General features: G+C 35.4%; 1 protein-coding gene across 1 annotated transcript in view; it reads right to left on the bottom strand.

Moving 5' to 3' along the window:
- ALDH1A1 (aldehyde dehydrogenase 1 family member A1) overlaps positions 1-14251 on the bottom strand; it is a gene marked incomplete at its 5' end in the record, with an annotated part of 35509 nt that extends 21258 nt beyond the window's left edge. Inside the window, 3 exons of the mRNA XM_082074695.1 lie at positions 763-903; positions 4957-5061; positions 14162-14251. Of these exons, the coding sequence (XP_081930821.1) occupies positions 763-903; positions 4957-5061; positions 14162-14251 (336 nt within the window). The remainder of the gene's footprint in view (positions 1-762; positions 904-4956; positions 5062-14161) is intronic.
- Positions 14252-18740: the final 4489 nt, after the last annotated feature.

The following is an 18740-nucleotide window of genomic DNA, read 5'->3' as shown; positions in this document are numbered from 1 at the left end:
TAACTGTTAATTCCAGAAGGTGTATGAAGTAGCAAAGAGATATCCTTAATTGTAGCACCACATGTGGGGTTTAAAACAAGAGAGAGGGCTACCACACTTTATCAAATTGGTGGTACATTTTTATCTTAAATGTTCTTTCTTGCACACTTGGTAGATGGTGATGCTACAGTTTATGTGTCTGCTGTTAAAAATGGTGAAATAGCCAATACACAGTGGTGGTTAGAGAAAGGATGTCATTCACCATGTTCTTCCTATTAATAAGTAATTAATTACTGTTTTTAGCTCTGAATAAGGTTTCTTACTCATTACCAGTTGCCAGTTGGAGTTAATAAAGTACTAGTGTTAACAAAATATGCAGCCATGAAATTAAAATTTTCTCCCGGTTCTTACCTGCATCATCTGAAAGTGCTGTGCCAGTCTTTGAGCTTAGGCCTTGATTCAGGCCTTGGTTTAGACTAGAGTTAAGTGTGTGGTCTATGTTATTGTGTCCTTAAGAATCAACTGTTGAAACTGTATCGATTGTAGTCAGCTTAAGTATCATCTTAAAGCTAATCAAGTATTCAAGTACTCTGTGGATGTGGGGTGTTAGTAGACCAGAGTGCAAGACAGTTTAATAAGGTTCATTTGCAACACAGATGAAAAACATGTATTGAGACAGCCTGACTTTCCAAGGTCTTAACATGTTATACATGCATACATCTTGCTTTAAAAATCAGGATGTAGGCTTTTTTTCCAGTCTTTTTGTTCATGTGTCATACTCACAGCTAAAATCAGCCGATCTCTTTCAACTAAGTCAGCTAGTTTATTCAAGAGCCTTCCTCGCTCTGAAGCATCCATTGTACGCCAGGGTGACCCAATCTCAAAAGCTTTTCTAGCTGCTTTAACAGCCTTGTCTACATCTGCCTGTGGGGGAAACAGAGAAACTTTTATAATCAGTAATTGATTCTGTCATAAGTCTTCTTTGTTGTTAAATATGCAAGATAAATTAGAGACACCAACATAAATCTAATCAGAATTAGTACAGTAATTCTAGGTACATGGGTTATTTTCTTGCAAAGACTTTTGTTGTAATTTCAGAAATGTGAACTTCTCTAAGCTTCTAAAACAAAAACATATTAAGGAACTCTATTTTTAAAACTTAGATTTTCAAACCATCTACCTTCTACTGTCTATAATTGGGGACACACCCACCAGTTACACTATTGATGTAATTTAATCTCTTTTATGTACAAAGAGATACCCAAATCTATAAGTTTAATATTTAAGTACTAAACATCATCTAAAAGTATCTGGTGGTGTGCTGAAGACCAGGTTAGAAAAATCTGTTCCTTAAAATGTTTAATAAAATGAGCAAAAATTTATTATTGAGAAAGATAAATAATTATGTTTGGTTTTGAATTTTTAAGGAACACTTACTTAAATTTAAAATAAGTTTAATGATTGAATAATTAACCAGATTAAAAATGATAAGCCTAAATGTTCTGAAGTCTAAGCATTGTCTTGCTTTAAGAAGCTAATTTGTCAGTTCATTTTTTTTAATCTCATAATTTATTATTTATAATTTGGCTTTCACTATAGCAGAAAAATCTACAATGAATTGTTTGAAACTCATTTCTGTCCAAGTGTGTTCCAGGATATAAATAAACCCAATTAAAAATCTTTTGAGAAAAGACTTTTAGTATTTGGAATACTTCTATATTTCACAATCTTGCAAAAAGTTTCCCATTAAAACAATGACTTTAGTCTAGTTTCTTTATCTATCTATCTATCTATCTATCTATCTATCTATCTATCTATCTATCTATCTATCTATATTTTTTTTTTAAGAGAAGGAATCTATACAATATTATTTAAATATTGTTTAAAGTATTCCTTTCAACTTTTTTTTTTTTTTTTTTTTACAATTGGTTAGTAAAATATCCTCTGGGGAAATCATCAAGGCTAACTAAGCCAACAAATAATACCAAAGTCGATTGTTCTAAATGTAAACCAGATCTTAAATATTTAACTGATGTTGGTAGCAACAACTAATGTTTACACACTGGGAGTGGGGTGGATAAGTGGGGTGGAAAACCCCACACAGACCTGCTAGGCAGAAAGCCCACAGAACTTCCTAATGATCTTTCCAGGAAGTTTGGGAAAAAGATAGGAAGGATCTTTGCAAATAGCATTAGCATTACTATAGGGTAATACTGACCAGCCATCTACATCACGTATCTGAAATCTGCCAGATTAAAAATAATTACTTTTCTTCATAATCTGTCAGAATGTTATCAAAAACCTCACCACTTATCTGTCATCCGGAAAACTACATTCAATGAACATTTAATTCATCTTATTTTTTGGTCATCTCTTTTGATTATATATATTCTATAACTTTTCAATATGACTTGGAAGTATGCATTGTTTTTTTGCATGAGAAGAACAAGGAAAAACCATAAAAAGTACTTGTGTGAATGATGTAAATTAAAACGAAATACGGTTCCATGTGTTTTTTCTTCTACAAGTGCAGCGATAAATAAAACAAGAAAAAAAAATAAAGTTAATGTAAGGCTGTGAATAGCTGTAAAAAAAAAAATGTTCTTCAACTGTATGAAATTTAATTTGGGTACATAAACCTACACCATAAATATAAAGACAGATAGCTCCTTTCAGAGCTAGTTTAGACTTTTTATGGAAGAACCTTTACTTTACATGCAACTGATCGTTTGTTGGCCTGCTTTATTACAAGGACCTTTAGGATTAGCAAATGTAGCTTGAAAGATCCATCAAAATGAAAGGAAAACAGTTCCCACCCACATGTATGTCTATGCTTTGTAATCTCCAATTTTTTTTTTTTTTTTTAAATACCGCTGCATGGCAGTGTATAGCCCTTTGTCAACCCTATTGTACATACAAATTAAATTCTTAAAGTCTCTTGGCTCATTATCTGAAGACTAAGCTCTAGAATATTAGGTTCACAATGACTATGTAATTTACTAGTTTTGTACATTTCACTCAGTAATTTGGTTAATAGCAGTTGTCATTCCACATTAGTTTGCAAAATTATTGGAGAGAAAGCAAACTTGTGTGTTGAACACTATTACCTCTTTATTTAATGAGTTGTTAGAGTGCTTGTAAGGACAAAAATTCTGAATGGTAAGTGAACAGTTGCAGGTAATGAGTAATTTAATTTGAGTATGATCAAATATCAGGCCAACCTGATTTCCTATGTAATCTGCTTTTTAAACACTAAATAGAGAAGAGGTAGAAGCAGCAGAATTTTACATCAAAGCATATGTGGCTCTAGGGGGATATGATTCAGAAATTAACAGCATGCTTATGAAATTATTTGATTGAGAAGAAAAAGAGCCTGAAATAAACTCAGTGACCCTGAGCACTCTGTGTGGGTAACTGGGACTGAAGAAAAGCAGGGGGAACTCATGGTTAGATATATGAAATGATCAAAAGCTGGATTCATGCAGACTTTCTCACCCATCTTTGTCTAACAAAAGGTCTTAAATGTGTCTTCACTATGACCTTCTTAATAGTATGTGTTCGTTATTGCTCATGTGTGAGACAGATAGCATTTGAGCCAAAGTTTATCAAGAGATTCATGATGAAATTACAGAGCACAGTAACTGAGATTCAATGAGCACAGGATGTTGAATGAACAGTTGAATGAAACCGCATTTCAATTCAGAGTGAATCTTTGTACAGTAAATTAAAATATTCTGAAACTGATTGTGCTTATTTTATTGGCAGTTAATTTTTGGTGAATTTATAACACAGAGAAACATAAGTTTCATGGTAGTTCTCATAGATAAATAGGTGTTTAATGGAAATTTTGCTGCTAAGTTTAAAACACACTTTTTATACAAGTCATTCTAGATATACATATTTCTTGGCTAACATAAATATCAGATGTCATTTCGTGAGAAATGTGAGAAAATTTTCTCACTTTTGGATGTAAAAATTAAAAAATGTAGAAAATTATATAAATATTTGCAAGAACCAAAAGTAAGTATAAAACCAGTTTTATTTTCAGTCAGAGTCATTACTTTTTGTATACTGTGTGAAATGGAACTAGAACATTCTCTTCTTATGCATATTTTCTCTGAGTTTATAACAAAAAAAATTATTTGGTCACAGGTTTTAAAACTTTTTAAGCAGAATTGTTTATTCTATTGAAAAAACTAACCTCTGTACATGATAACTTATATTTAAACTATACGGTAGCTCCAGGTAAATCTTTTCAGCAGAAAAATACATAATATAACAAAAATACAGAGCTGCTTACTGGAAATATTTGTTTACAGGTATCAACAATATTTTTAGTCCTCTGCTAAAATTAATCAATTTGTCATGATGTAGAGAAATCACTTTTGGTGGAATACAAGTGTCTATTTGACCTTCAGCTTCAGAATCTTTATTAGGAGTATGTTCCAATACAGTTTTTACAAAACTAAATTTTTGAAGGGGGCAGTACTGAGAAGACATATCCGTAGCTAAAAATGCTGATCATCTTTGCAACATCTGTGTGAGAAAATATCAATATTTGTCCACTTCATGTCAGCTATAATGAAAAACCTTGTATAAATGAATTATTAACAGATTACATCACTGTTTAAGGAAGAGCCAAGACAAATAACAGACTCAAATTACTGGATGCCACTGATCAAAGATAACAAAAAGAATAAATATTTTTAACAACAAAAAAACAACCAAACAAAAATTTAATCAGAACTTTCATCATATAGGCAAAATCTTAAGAGTATAGCAATTTTCAACTTTTGTTTACAAACAATATTAAGGTTTAGTAAAAAAGCCAAGAATCATGTTTGCAAAACAATGTATATAGGATGAAGTAAGTATATCTCTGAGGTGAATACTTACATTGACACAGATGGATGCTTTCTGCTTTTAAGATGCAGAATTTAATTTAAAGCTAGGGTTAAGACCATAAAAAACCCCTACCTTGTCGCCTTCTTCAACTTCACAGATTTTCTCTTCATTTGCAGGGTTAAAGACTTCGAATTTTTTACCACTGACTGAATGATGCCACTCATTGTTTATAAATATCTGCAGGGTAAGAATGAGTGCAACAATATTACTAACATATATATAGCTGTTGTTCATGACCCGTTTTAACGAATGAATCTATCTTTCACAGCTGTGAGCTGTCTAATTGATAGGTATCTGAATTAAAAATGGAATAGCTGTTTCTACATTATTCTGAAGAGATAAGTAATCAGTTATGCACTTAACCAGGAATAGCCTTTTAAAATTAACTTCAGTTGGAGAAGAAAACTTTCTACATTATATTTCCACTTTGTTTCATATCATAATAAGATACTGTAACAAAGGAGTTCTTCCTCTCTCAGAACGAAGTCTGTGATCTACAAGGGAGTTACAGTCCTAAATGACCTACCTAAAGCTACCTTGGTTTCCTGTGCCCACAGGGTTGATAACAATGGAGAGCCTTTCTGTTATATGCCCCAACAAAAGTAAACCCAGTCATTTGGTTTAGTATACATAGTACATGTAGTATCTGGGACAACACTATTTTGTTTAGCTTTGTGTTTGTTTCACTTCAGTCTCTCCTGAAAAAAAACACAAAACAAAAACAAACCTTCCCAAAAAAGCCCAAAAAACCCCCAACAAAAACAAACAAATAAACAAAAACCACCACCACCACCCCCTCCCCAAAACAAAAACAAAACCACCAACAGCCTGATAAAAATAAACAACAGCATATTTTTCTGAAATTCAAGTCAGCTAAAAAAACTCCACCACAGTCAATTAAATGAAACAAAAGAAGAACCACTTAAGCAGAGTAAAAAGTGAGCAATTATACTTCTCTCTATTTATGTTACAGAGGAAAAATAATTAGAGATTAGGGAGGGGTTCTTTTTTTTTTTTTTTTTTCACCAAAATACCCTTGGCTTTCTGGATTGGTGCTTCATTGAATGTGATTGTTATCAAAATTTAGAAGCAGAAACATAAGGCTCTTAATATTCTGCATAAAACACAGAATTGACTCCACTAAATAAAGACAGGAATAACAGAATAACAAATCTAGAGGAAATGGCTAATGTGTTCCTCAGAAGCACCCTGTTAGTAAGCTTAGAGAAAGACAAGCTTGTCCTTGCTATTGGTAGTAGGTAGGTAGATATTTCTATTAATACCCTGATTACCTCCAATTTAATGGTCACAGCTACTGAATCTTTTGTCACCATGACATTGGTGACACTTCCCTGCCTCCCCATTCAGCCTTTAGCCATAAAACGCAAGCATATTCCTGTTATTCTAACTGTTACTGCCAAGGGCTGATTGTTATTGTTTGAACTGCAAGGGTATTACAGCTAATAAATCGTACTTGTTTCCATTTTGATAGTTTTTCATACTTCATTTCAACTGTCAGTATCTCTGTTATGTCCCTACACTGATTTCCCTCAGCAGACACCACCACTCTTGATTTTCCATTGCCTCAGACATCATCTAACCACTTCCACTGATCTGTTGCCCTCGTGTGCAACATCTATATTCCAGGAAAACCAGACCAGCATGCTTTTCTCATTTAACTGTTTTCTCCTGACTTTTACCTGACAAGAACTGGAAAAAGTCTAATAATAAAACCAAGAAAATAAGCTAAAATTGTGCTTCCCTCAATCTCGCTTGAATATCCTGTCATTTTATTTAGAATCTTTCTATTTCAAGCTCTTCCTAAAGTACTAAACACATAGCTAGCTATTAAACAGCACAAAAGAACAATAATTGCACAGCAGCTGGCCCACACCAAAGTTAATCATAACAAGTTACCCAGCACCAATGAAATAGATACACAAAGTTCATTTAATGAATGTTAAGAACTGTGTCCTTACTCAAAGATTAAACCTTTATACTGGCTGAAAGCACATTGTGTACTGGATTTACTTTGCATGACTGGAACAAATATAATCAACTGCTGATTGCAACATTGCTGGCATACTTAGAACAAGACCTAAACAAAGCAAAGTGGGCATTGTTGCTTCCCATACTCAGCTTGCATGATCTGTAACCTTTCGTGTTATAACAATCCCAGAAATTCAAACCTAGGTCCTTTTGTACAGGAATAAGTAAGTGGCAAGGGTTATGTTACAGCTGAAGGAATAATTAAGTGTTTGAAATCCTTATAAAGTTTAAATTACATCAGTGTCATACAAAAATACTTTCTTTGAAGATGACATGAAATTCCCACCATTTTTGTTTTGGTTCTAGTAATAATTTTGTTGTCTGTTTGGTTGTCTCTTTCAAGTTTAGGTGTCCTAATTTCAGTTATGATAGATATTCACTTAAGATTATGTCCAAAGAGGGTCTTGGGAATGAGCAGTCTTGCGTATCTCTCTGTTTTTTGGTCACTAAATATTAAAAAGACTGTTGATGAAATCTGTAGAAATTAGTCTGCGTTTCCATTAAGACAAACTAACAGACTAACAAGAAAATAAACCACTGCAATTGCACCTGAAAAATCAATATTTTTCAATTGTGTAAGGAAAATATGATACCATACACGCTATTCTAAAAAAGTAAATGTTGTCTTTTAAAAGATGTATTTTATACCATTATTAAAATAATGATAACATTTCCAAATTTTGTCTTCTGTCATATTAAAGATGATACAAAATGAAACGATCCAGCAATTGCTACGTGTCAGAGAATAAAACAATCTACTAAAAATATGCTCTACTTTAGTTGAATTACTGAGAAGTTATATAATATTACACAGCTTTGAAAATTTAGAAGGCAAGGAGAGTGAAGGACATCAACATCTGGGTGAAATCTGAGGTACTTATCTCTGTTCACAAATGCACAACAGAAACTGGGCCTTACCTGTAGGTGCACAAGATCTGTTCTACCCTAGAGCCTACCATCTCTGAGCCACTGCTGGCGAAATTGTCAAAGTGAGTTAACTTTGTCTCTGATTCCATAAGTTAGCCTTGAAAGAGAAAGGAAAACCTAATTGGAGAGATGTGATACATGGCACAGATGCTGAAGACAGGAGGCTATGTTGCTACCAAGTGTTGTGTAGGTTGCTATTTAAAGTTGGCATGATGATGTATACAGTCTAATGTTAACAGTACCTACCATCTTCTGTTTAACCTCTGCAGTCTCTGGGTCAGTGCTGAATGGTGTCACCACCCTAAGCCACCTTCCCAGTGCCTAAGCCCACCTTCCTGTTGCTGATGACTTCTTGCTCTCTCTCATGGTGCTGCATTATGGCACACACGTGAGATATTGATTGTGCTCTTCATCAAGACTGTGGCAGTCTCTGACTGATTGTACCAGGTATTTTGTGCTCACATGGTGCCTATCTTTAAAGTTGCAGCATCTTGCCTCACCTTTAGTCACTGAAGCTTAACTGTGAGACCAGCTAGCTGAAAAGGTGTGATTCCTGTTTGCTCTCCTCTAGGATTAAGGATCCACTGTTGCTGCTCAGAACAACAGGGCCTTTTAAATAGAAAACTGGAAAACACTTTGAGGCAGGTAAATCAAAGAAATGATGGTTGATTCAGGCCAGGACAAAGTGAAGACACCAAAACTGCAGGATAAATGATTTTTTTGTCACACAGAGCTGGGATTTAAACCCTACCGCCACAACCACGTATGTTATGTAAATGTGACAGCTTTCAGGAAAGAAATTTTTTGCATAGTATGAAATTGCTTACACTGACAGACTGGATGGTTGCTAATAATTGGTGACTAGTTTGGTAGTAACTACCAAGATCAATAAAAATACCATCTCTAATTGGATATAGTAACAATTTGTTATTAATATATTGTTGTATGTTTCAGCTTGTTTATATGTTGGTACCATACACAGAGTTTCCTTGCTGCCTCCTAATACCAGGACTGACCAGCAAACTTGTGATTTAACAAAAGCTGCCAGTGAAATAAACATTAAAGTCCCTTGACATTTCAAATATGTGATGAGGTTGATTATAAGAATACCCATACAAAATTCTATGATGGCTATGAAACGGCAAATATAGCACTTAAATGGTTACTATGAAAAAAAAAAAAGCCATCTTCAGTAGCTAGCTACATTGCCAAGAAAAGAGACAAAGTAAAAGGTAAATATTAACATAACACTGTTATGATGTTACAGCATACCAAATTCATATCTGTCTGTGAAAGGAAGAGTAGCAAAACATACCATTTTTGGAAGTTTTTAAAGTATTTGTTCAAATACTATATTTATTGCACCAACAAATATCACCCAGAATATTAGTTTAGAATTAGTTTAGATGTTTCTAAACCATTTTCATTTAAAACATAATTATATTAAGTGTACACACAATGTTGTATCAGTGCCATATAAATCAAACTATCCTGATGTCTTCTGTAAGCTAGACAGCAGTCTTATATATGCAGGTATGTAAGACAGGAAAAAGAAAGTCACTGCTCTCCAAGTAAGCAGCGTTACACACATTGCAGGCAGCTGCACTCATAAATGTGCAAGCAGCCATGCTCATTTAATACTGTGGAGTATATGTTGCAAACAAATAGGATGTGGATCTCAAAATCCGGGTAACATTGAAGTACCAGCCAACAGCAGCCTCTGGCAACTCCACTGTCCTGCTGAAAAAAAGAATGTTGGGATCATCTTGGAATAGATTACAGAGTTTTGTCTGTCAGGCAGAACTCCACTGGCAGCTTAGATTTTTTTTGAGATGCTTTGTTAGACATAAATGGAAAAGACCTACCCGTCTGTGGCACATGCTATGCAGGAGGTTACTTGTGATGGCTGAGTATGGCCCATGAGGTTTAGGGCTGCAAATTTACTTTTGCAAGGATTTAGAAGTGTTGTTTCAGGTATTTTGTAAATGTTATTTCACTGGTATTTTTAGAAAGAAAATGGTTTTTATTTCCACAATACAAAAAAATTAATGACTTTCAGACCTCTTTGCACTAGATCAGGAAATACATATTTAATTTAGATGAGACTGTACACTTTTAAAACATGGTATTTAAAATAGAGCCCAGATAACAGGCTATTGAAGGAAAAACCCTTTTGACTTGTTTTATTTCCCAGTGTCAGAGTGCAGTAAAATCCTGATTCTCTGAAATGATTGACTTCAGATAATCTGATCCCATTCACCATTTTGAGTTGAAGTTACCTGCAAGACTACAGTATTTCTGTCTTTGTTTAGACAGTTGATTTTGTCACTCAAATGACCTGAGCAGAGAAGAGGGAGACAAGACCTGCTCTTTGCCTTTCTTTGTCATCCTAATGTGTTTTTTTTTCCCCTTCACCCTTGAGTATTTTGAAAGGATCATGAGTCCATTTTATAATATAAAGTAGATGCTAGATGTAGTGCCACATTAGTGTCCAAGTATTTGACTTGGACAGCTTTGTCTCAGATGGGCCATACCATAGCTCTCCTAAATAGATTTTAGGGCCCCTACATTAAGTGCCATCACCTTATGAAGCATAACTTCTTCCTGCATCTTCCCTAGAACAAGGACTCCCTTTTTATGGGTTCAATATTCTGCAATGTCCACACAGGTTTTCAGGCTTCAGTGCTCCTGTTGAAGTAGCATAGAAGTACAGCTTAGAAGGGAAAAGATTTCATTTCTGATGTTGCAGAGATACTATACATGATCCCATATTCAACATCTGTCTATAAACTTATTTTTCATCAGGGAATAATTTTTATGTAATTTGCTATTATTATCATAAACTATAATCCAAACTACAGGGATGTAGTCAAGAAAAGTAACAGAACTATCTAAAATGTGGACTATCCTAAACTTAGCTATTAAGGGTAGATTTATAACTATCAAATTAAATGTCTAAGCTATCTTCTCTTTAGATACCAGAAACTCTTCCAAACTTACAGTACAAGAAAAAGCATAAGGTCTTCCCATCATAAATCTGTCCCCAGATAGCCAACAGCTCTTGCTATGATACAGCTTTTCCTGACAACGCTTTTCACATGAGCCTAGCTGTCTGTTTCACAGGGCTAAAAGTGTCCACCAAATTTCAACAGCTGCTCAGCTGCCTGCTCACAAGCTTCCTAGTGCAGACAGTAAACCAGGGAATGATATTGTTAGAGTTCTTTTAGCAGTCAGGAACAGTGAAGAGGCACCAGGGCTGTGGCTGGGCTCCCGTATGCTGGAGACAATTCAGCATCACTTAGTTGAAGTGATGCACAGTGCTGAAAAATTGTTGGCCCATATTCACACCCACTCTTACAGAGAGAGTCACTCAGATATTCTTGAGTTTGATGATGGCAATAAATCTTACAGTTATATCTACACCTGAAAGGGGACTGTGGCCCAAGAGGAGGCTCAGTTCAAGTGCTTTAAGTTCTGATTTACTAGTCCCAAAATATGTCATAGATACTCACTGTATTCTATCAGCAATGCAGTTAAAATATGAAATTATTTAAGGAATTACTAAAGGCTGAAATTGTAAGCTTTAAACAAATACATCCGTATAGAATACCTGCTGTGAAATCTTTGTTCCTACAAAGTGAGCTGATCTTAGAAAGAGTGTGGCTCTATAGTACCTTTATAGTTGATTACCTCTCCTCTGATGTTCTAATCAAATTTTTGTGCTTTTAACCTTCATATTTGTTTGTGAAGCTAGTGGTTGCAACATGTGTGATACTCAGCTACAGTTTTTCTTCTCTCAGAGTGGCTTACCCTTCCACACTTTCTGTTTTTCCACAGGCAGGTTAGTGAGAGAATCTGCTGCTGTTTTCTCCCCCTCATGTAATTTGACCACTTAATAATTAACTAATCTGAGTTTCTCAGATTAAAGGAGCACCACAGGGCTTAGTGTATGTGAAAGCATCATGACAGAAATAATTTAACAAACAATCACTGTTTAATTCCTCAGCGTAGATTAAGTAAAATACTTACTAGTACATTTTTAGCTATCTACCAGCACTCATTCAGTTCATTGGAATATCTTTAAAGGAGATTCAGATATTAAACCAATTCAAGATCACTTTGTGGTTTAACACCCAAGCCAAAGTTTAAAGTCCATTTAATTTAACTATTGAAATTCCCTGAAGAGTAGTTAGTTTTATACTATATATGAAAGGCATAATCTGAAAATGAGCTGTACTAACCTCTAGATTTGTAGATATATGGAAATACCTAATTAAATTACCTTTGTAAACTGCCCCAAATGATCCCTCTCATAGAAAATAAAATACAGTGAGTGTTAACTAAAGAGGAAAGTCCTTGGAACATCTCCTGCAGATCTTTCTTCGGATCCTTGTGTGATGGCTGATGATACCATGCCATGGTAGAAAAGGAGAAAACTGAGTTTTCAGAGCTGAGAGATCTCTGTGGTCCAAAATGCTTCAGACAGAAAGGTTAATACTTGAGCAGTAATTAATGCTTCTCTCAACTTGATCCCTTCAACTTAACTAGTCAAAACAATCCCACACCCCACGTTCTAACTTGTATGGAACAGGAGAGGAACAAAATGGGTAAGAAGACAAGAGTGGAAAGGCTTTATTAAATTGTTGGGTATGGGATGACATTTCTATTACCCCATCTCCCTGCACCTCAGTACACTGTTCTGGCTTTCAGACAACCCCGTGTGACATTTGAAGAGAGGAGGAAAGCACTGCAAAAATCAAGCCTCCTGAAGGGTATTTTGGACTTTTTCACTTGTAGGTATACATTTTTTTGTAAACAAGTGCCTTGTATTTCTGCACAGTTAGACAATGTATGAAGTTTTTAAGGAAATGCGCTCTATTGTCAAGACAAAAGAAACTTGGGCTTGCTATGTGACACTCTCCTTAGTTGCACACTATACACATTTCAGCCATGCTGGCTGTCTTGTGGTTGCTTCTTGCATTAATGGAATAGGTGCTTGGTAATTAAATATTTTAGAAGGATATAAATGTTTCTAGGATTTTATATCTTGCATATTCAGTTACATCTGATTTCTGAGCTGGCTTTTTGCTCATATTGTTTTTTTTTCCTTAGGTGAAATGAAAAATCATATGAATAACACTGTATTTTCTGGAATACCACTGGGACTTAGGTACTAAAGTATCTTCCGTGAATTTTTTTTTTTTTTTTTGAAAGAGAGAGAGAGAGAGAGAAAGAGGAAGAGCAGTAGAGAGCTATTACATGGCAGAACTACATAGCTTTCATAGCCTGTTAAGTATTTACAAAGTAAGGTCCTGTGAGATTTATTCAGGAAATATATGTGTTGAAATCTGGTTATATTCTTTTTCCATGAGAAAAATAGAATAAATTGGAATTCAAAAAGACCAATCTGGATAACTACTGAACACTTTATATTTGGAAAATAAAATAAGCAGTGGTTCTGGAAAATAAAATTTATTTAAAATGCAGTGGTACTGAGAAAAAGACTGAACAGTGACCAAGGAGTATCCAAAGAAAAGAGGTCCTTTCTAATTAATATTTCTACCTGAATGTTTCAGAGAACAGAGTTTCAGTATTTTCTGCCAACAGTTTGTTCAGAATTCTTGCAGATATCACTGTCCTATGATATAAAAACAGGCAAAGCGTCTCTTCAAGCTGGGAACACACGCCTGGATTCAGACCTTCTTTATCTCTGTATTTCTAACTGCATATGGAAAGAATTTGCTATGACAAAAAGTTTATGGTAATATTGAGTAACTAGTGATGGTAGACTTTATCTGTTTTATTGATAGTTACTTGCCTAAGCTAAAAAACAGATCCATTATCTCAAAGAAAAATACTTGAGTGGAACAAATTTTGTTTTAGTTTCATTTTCACACAGCCCTTTCCACAGGACCTGGTTTGGTAAAATGATTTAAATCTGATTGCAATATGATGCAACATGCTCTTGCTGTTCTGAAAACTAATATAGTAATAGAAACTTTTCTCCTTTGCTCCATTTGTACTTTCTGGGAATCTTATCACTTCAGAAAGTTTGTTTCAGGAGAAAAACAACACCCACCTCAAGAGAAATATGAAATGATTCTGTCACACTTGTGCACTTCCTGAAATACTTAGGTTAAAAGGATCACTGAACACTAGTTGCAAACATGTATCATATCAGATACAGGTCAGCATAAACATTTTAAGCACTGATTTACAGTTCATGTAAAATTAAAATAAGTACATCCTTCTCTCTGGGCTGAATGTATACAAAAAATTAAGAAACGTAAATGCTACTAACCTTGGTGTACTTAATTTTCAGATCTTTGAGAGGTTCTGGCAGTGCTGGCAAACCTGGAGCAGGATTTCTGTCTGAACCTTGCTTCTCCATATTTTCAGTTGGAGAGTTTGAAGATGTTTCTGAAACACAGGTGAAATAAGGTATGAGGGAAGAACAGCGATTTTTGTCCGGACTGAGCTCTTAGCTTTATTTGTGCTTTTTTATCTGTACCAGCTATGGTAAATTTGCATACAGGAATATGATTGGATGAAAGAAATCATGGCAAAGAGAAAAGGATGGTACTTATTTTTAAGGCCAAAAGCAACAGCCTTTTCATTGAGCTGAGACCTCAATGAAGCAAGCGTTGCTGAAACAATCTGCTAAGCCAGACCCTTCAAACTTTTTACTGGTGAACAGAGTTTAAACTGCCTTCATTTTACCTGCAAAATTGCTTTCTCCCAGAAGGCAGATACCTCAGATTTTAAGAGAAGTTCTTCACATACTTAAAGGCAGCTCTGAAGGTAAAGACAGACTTGTTAGCCCTGGAAAAAAACTAAGCCCTTCTCACTGGAAGGTTGGTGAGAATAATTCCCAGAGCTGGAAAGTGTTCATTGGAAACAAGCCACCTTAGGTTATGCTTTAATATGTTTGGACTACATTATAATCCCTGTAATTAATACCAACTTTGTAAATCACAGAGACAGGTGATTATTATAGTCACAAAAGATCCTACACGTCTTTCAAAATATGTGAAGGTAGGACAAAATTGATCAATCCAGAAAAAAATATTATGTGGGTAGAGCCAAGCAAAATCTTTTTTTTTTTTTTTTTACCCCAGATAACACCACAATTTTAAGGACATTTTTTTTTTTTCCTACAATGTCCTTTGGATATCTGAGTTTACGGCTTTCAAAAATAATTATTTAATAGACAGGACTTTTCTACCCAGGGTGGATTCCGCTGGTACATCTGTGTCCAGTTTTGATTATTCCTTAAGAAACTTACCTTTGGTACCTGACAAAAAGTTTTATAAGGCATGAAAAATTCCTTTCTTCATTAAGTACTACCTTTTCTGATGAATTGTATCACAGAACAAACTGGGACTGAATTAACACTTTTTTTTTTTTTTAATATGCTAAGCTTCTGAGAGATGCACAATGGAATTGTGCCATAGAAATAAAGAGAAATGAGCTTATTGCTTTCATTGAGAATACAGAGATGCTTGAAAAACTCACTGAGCTCAGTTCGTTCACATATCAGGCATTATATAAACTATTTGCCAATAGAGACTTTGTTGTTTTTAACTGATGGATGACATATAATGAGATAAATCTTATGACACGTTAGTTATACGTAGCAGACATTCTGAACTAAAGAGCACTCTAATTATCATTGATGATTTTTGTGTTTGGACATATGGTTAGAGCAGTAGTTTCTGGCCTCTAGAAAAGTCCAAGTAATTTCTGAATGAGAGAGAACTCTTCTCCCAATAGTCATCTCTCAGTGAGATGTGTGGACTTAAACAAGTTTCAGTCATTCACTCTGTCATGTGAAGGGAAGGTGCCCATTCCCATTACTGTAACACCATAATATCCATGGTTACTGACTCAATTACTTCCTTTTGGATGCATCCTTCAGCTCTTTTGCCTCAGGGGGCTGATTCAAGACATCCCAACGTAGAAGGATATATTTGAAAATTTTGTGAAGAGGCCTTTCAGATTCTAAGATTGGGTTACAGTGTTTGCCTGCCTTAGAGAATTTCTTAGAGTCTCATGCAAAAAGGCAATGTCTAAATAGTTTTTTTCCACTTTTATTTTGAATATAGTTTCTCAGTGCTACTTTCATGTAGCAATTATTTGTGGTTTCCCTATTCTTAAAAAAAAAAAAAAAAAAAAGTCCATGTAATTTCTGTTTTAAACATGAAAGTGTACTCTAAAAATCTTCCTACCACTCATTTATCTATTAACCCACAGAGAGTTTGTGTCTAGTTAATTCAACTGCTAATTTCTTAGACGTATTTGACTTAAACAGAATTTAACTGGAGCTGTAAGACAGAGAACAACAGAATTGTCAAGTTTCAAACAAAACAAAAAATCTTTTTCTCAAGTAGAGTGTTCTAAATACATTCTCATGTTTTGATACCACTGCATTCCTGTTTTTTTGTTGTTTTTGTTTTTTTTTTTTTTTTTTAAATAATTAAGCTAGAGGTGAATTATGAAAACTTCTTTGGAAAATGAAAAGATTTATCCTCTTCCTGTGTCTACAATCCAGCCTGTAATCTCCTTAGATGATTCAGAGATACTACTCTGAGTGAAAAATTTTAACTTTTCCAAACATGCTGGTAATCATTGTTTTATTTTCCACACCATTAATTCATTTATCACATACTTCACCATCTTTTTAAATTTCTGTTACTATGTTTCACTCTTTGATTGCATGAATCACCTTCACTGTGACGCTTCCTATGAGTCCTTTCTTTTATCTCTAAAAGTTGTGCAATTGTTAAAAAAGTCTTGTGTCTTAAAAAGATTACTTGCTATCTTGAGCAATTTACTTATCCTACCATTTGGCTTTATCTGCTGAGACTTTCTCCAAGCATTACCATCACCAATAACTCATTTAACTTCTCTGTGTTCTCATATCTATGAATGCCTGACTCACCTCCCTTTTTCTAGAAAGTTCTAAGTCTTGCTGAGACTAGCTGTTCATGATCATCCCAATCGTGTCCCATCCAATAACTTTCCTATTCACTTTAAGCCTAGAATTCTTTTTAGCCTAGTGTAGAAATAATTTCCTTTTCCTCACATCCTATGCTCCTGTTTCTTATAATTTCCTGCTGCTTTAATTGTGTGACTTTTTTTCTCATCCTGCATCACTACTGTTACACATTTCACCTAAATAAAGATGTGCATTTCAAGTGTTATAACTTTAGTGGACTGTACTTCTCTTTTGAACAGTGGATTATGCAACACTTGGATATTACCAATATTGTACATGGAAGTTTATGCAGTTTTGTTGTTAATATTTTCTTGGAAAATGTTAGACTCTATGTACTTTTTTCATTTCTTTAGGTCAATGATGCAATTTTTACTTGTTATCTTTTCGCTGTTAAAGAATAAACCTTAGCCACTCCACATCCTGGAGAATAACTTGATACATTGTGTGACCGTGATGGTGCTTTCTACACTTTAATGCATAACATTTCTTTCAGTTCTCCTGTTCAATACAAGATCAAAGAGGAACAAATGAAAGGTAGTGGTTCTCCATGCAGGCTGTAATTAAAATTTGAGATGACTTGGTGCATGACATTTGTGACACTAAAACGTGAACTTGAGGGCTGCATGAACTTTATGTCATTCTATATCAGCAGGTTAAATGAAAATTTTATTCTGTAAGAGGCTGTAAATCATTTATCAATGTGTTTTTTCACAAAGATTAAAGAAAAAAAACCAAAACAAAAAAACAACAAACTAACTGAACACAGCATTCCAGAGTATAAGTTACATTTCTCCTCAGATGTGATCAGGGCAATAAATAGAATTGCAACCCTGGACTTTAGCAGGGCTAACTTTGGCCTTTTCAAGCAATTGCTGGGGGAAATGCCATGGGCAAGGCTGCTTGAAGGTAAAGGGGCCCAAGATAGCTGGGTGGCATTCAGGGATTGCTTCTTCCAAGCTCAGGATCAGAGCATCCTGACATGCAGGAAGTCAAGGGAGCCAGGAGACCTGCGTGGTTAAACAGGGATCTGTTGGGTATGCTCAAGCAGAATAGGTGAGTTTACAGCACATGGAAGCAGGGGCTGGCCACTTGGGAGGAATATAAGGCTGCTGTTAGAGGATGTAGAAAGGCAGCTAGGATAGCCAAGGCCTCCTTAGAATTAAACCTGGTGAAAGGAATCAAGGACAACAGAAAGAGCTTTTTTAAATACATGGCAGATGAAACTAACACCAGAGGCAATGTAGGCCCACTGATGAATGGGGTGGGTGTCCTGGTGACAGAAGATACAGAGAAGGCAGAGTTACTGAATGCCTTCTTTGTCTGTCTACTCTGCTGGAGGCTGTCCTGAGGAGACCTCCACCCCTGAGACCCCGGATGAAGCCAGGTCAATGGAGGAGTTTGCTTTAGTCGATGAGGACTGGGTTAGGGAGTAATTAAATAGTCTGGACATCCATAAATCCATGGGTCCAGATGAGATGCATCCGCGGGTGCTGAGGTAGCTGACTGAAGTCATTGCTAGATCACTCTCCATCATCTTTGCCAAGTCTTGGGAAACGGGAGAGGTGCCCAAGGATTGGAGGAAAGCAAATGTCACTCCAGTCTTCAAAAAAGGGCAAGAAGGAGGACCTGGGTAATTATAGACCGGTCAGCCTCACCTGCATCCCTGGAAAAGTAATGGAACGGCTTGTCCCTGGTGCCATCTCAAGGCATATCAAGGATAAGAGGGTTATTAAGGACAGTCAGCATGGCTTTACTAAGGGCAAGTCATGCTTGACCAACCTCATAGCCTTCTATGAGAATGTAACAAGGCGGATGGATGATGGCAGAGCGGTGGATGTGGTCTACCTTGACTTCAGCAAAGCGTTTGACACAGTCCCCTATA

This window comes from Streptopelia decaocto, assembly GCF_964273445.1.
Source record: "Streptopelia decaocto genome assembly, chromosome: Z".
NCBI lineage: Eukaryota > Metazoa > Chordata > Aves > Columbiformes > Columbidae > Streptopelia > Streptopelia decaocto.
Note: the sequence above shows the minus strand (reverse complement) of the source record. Positions and strands in the feature narration are given on the sequence as shown.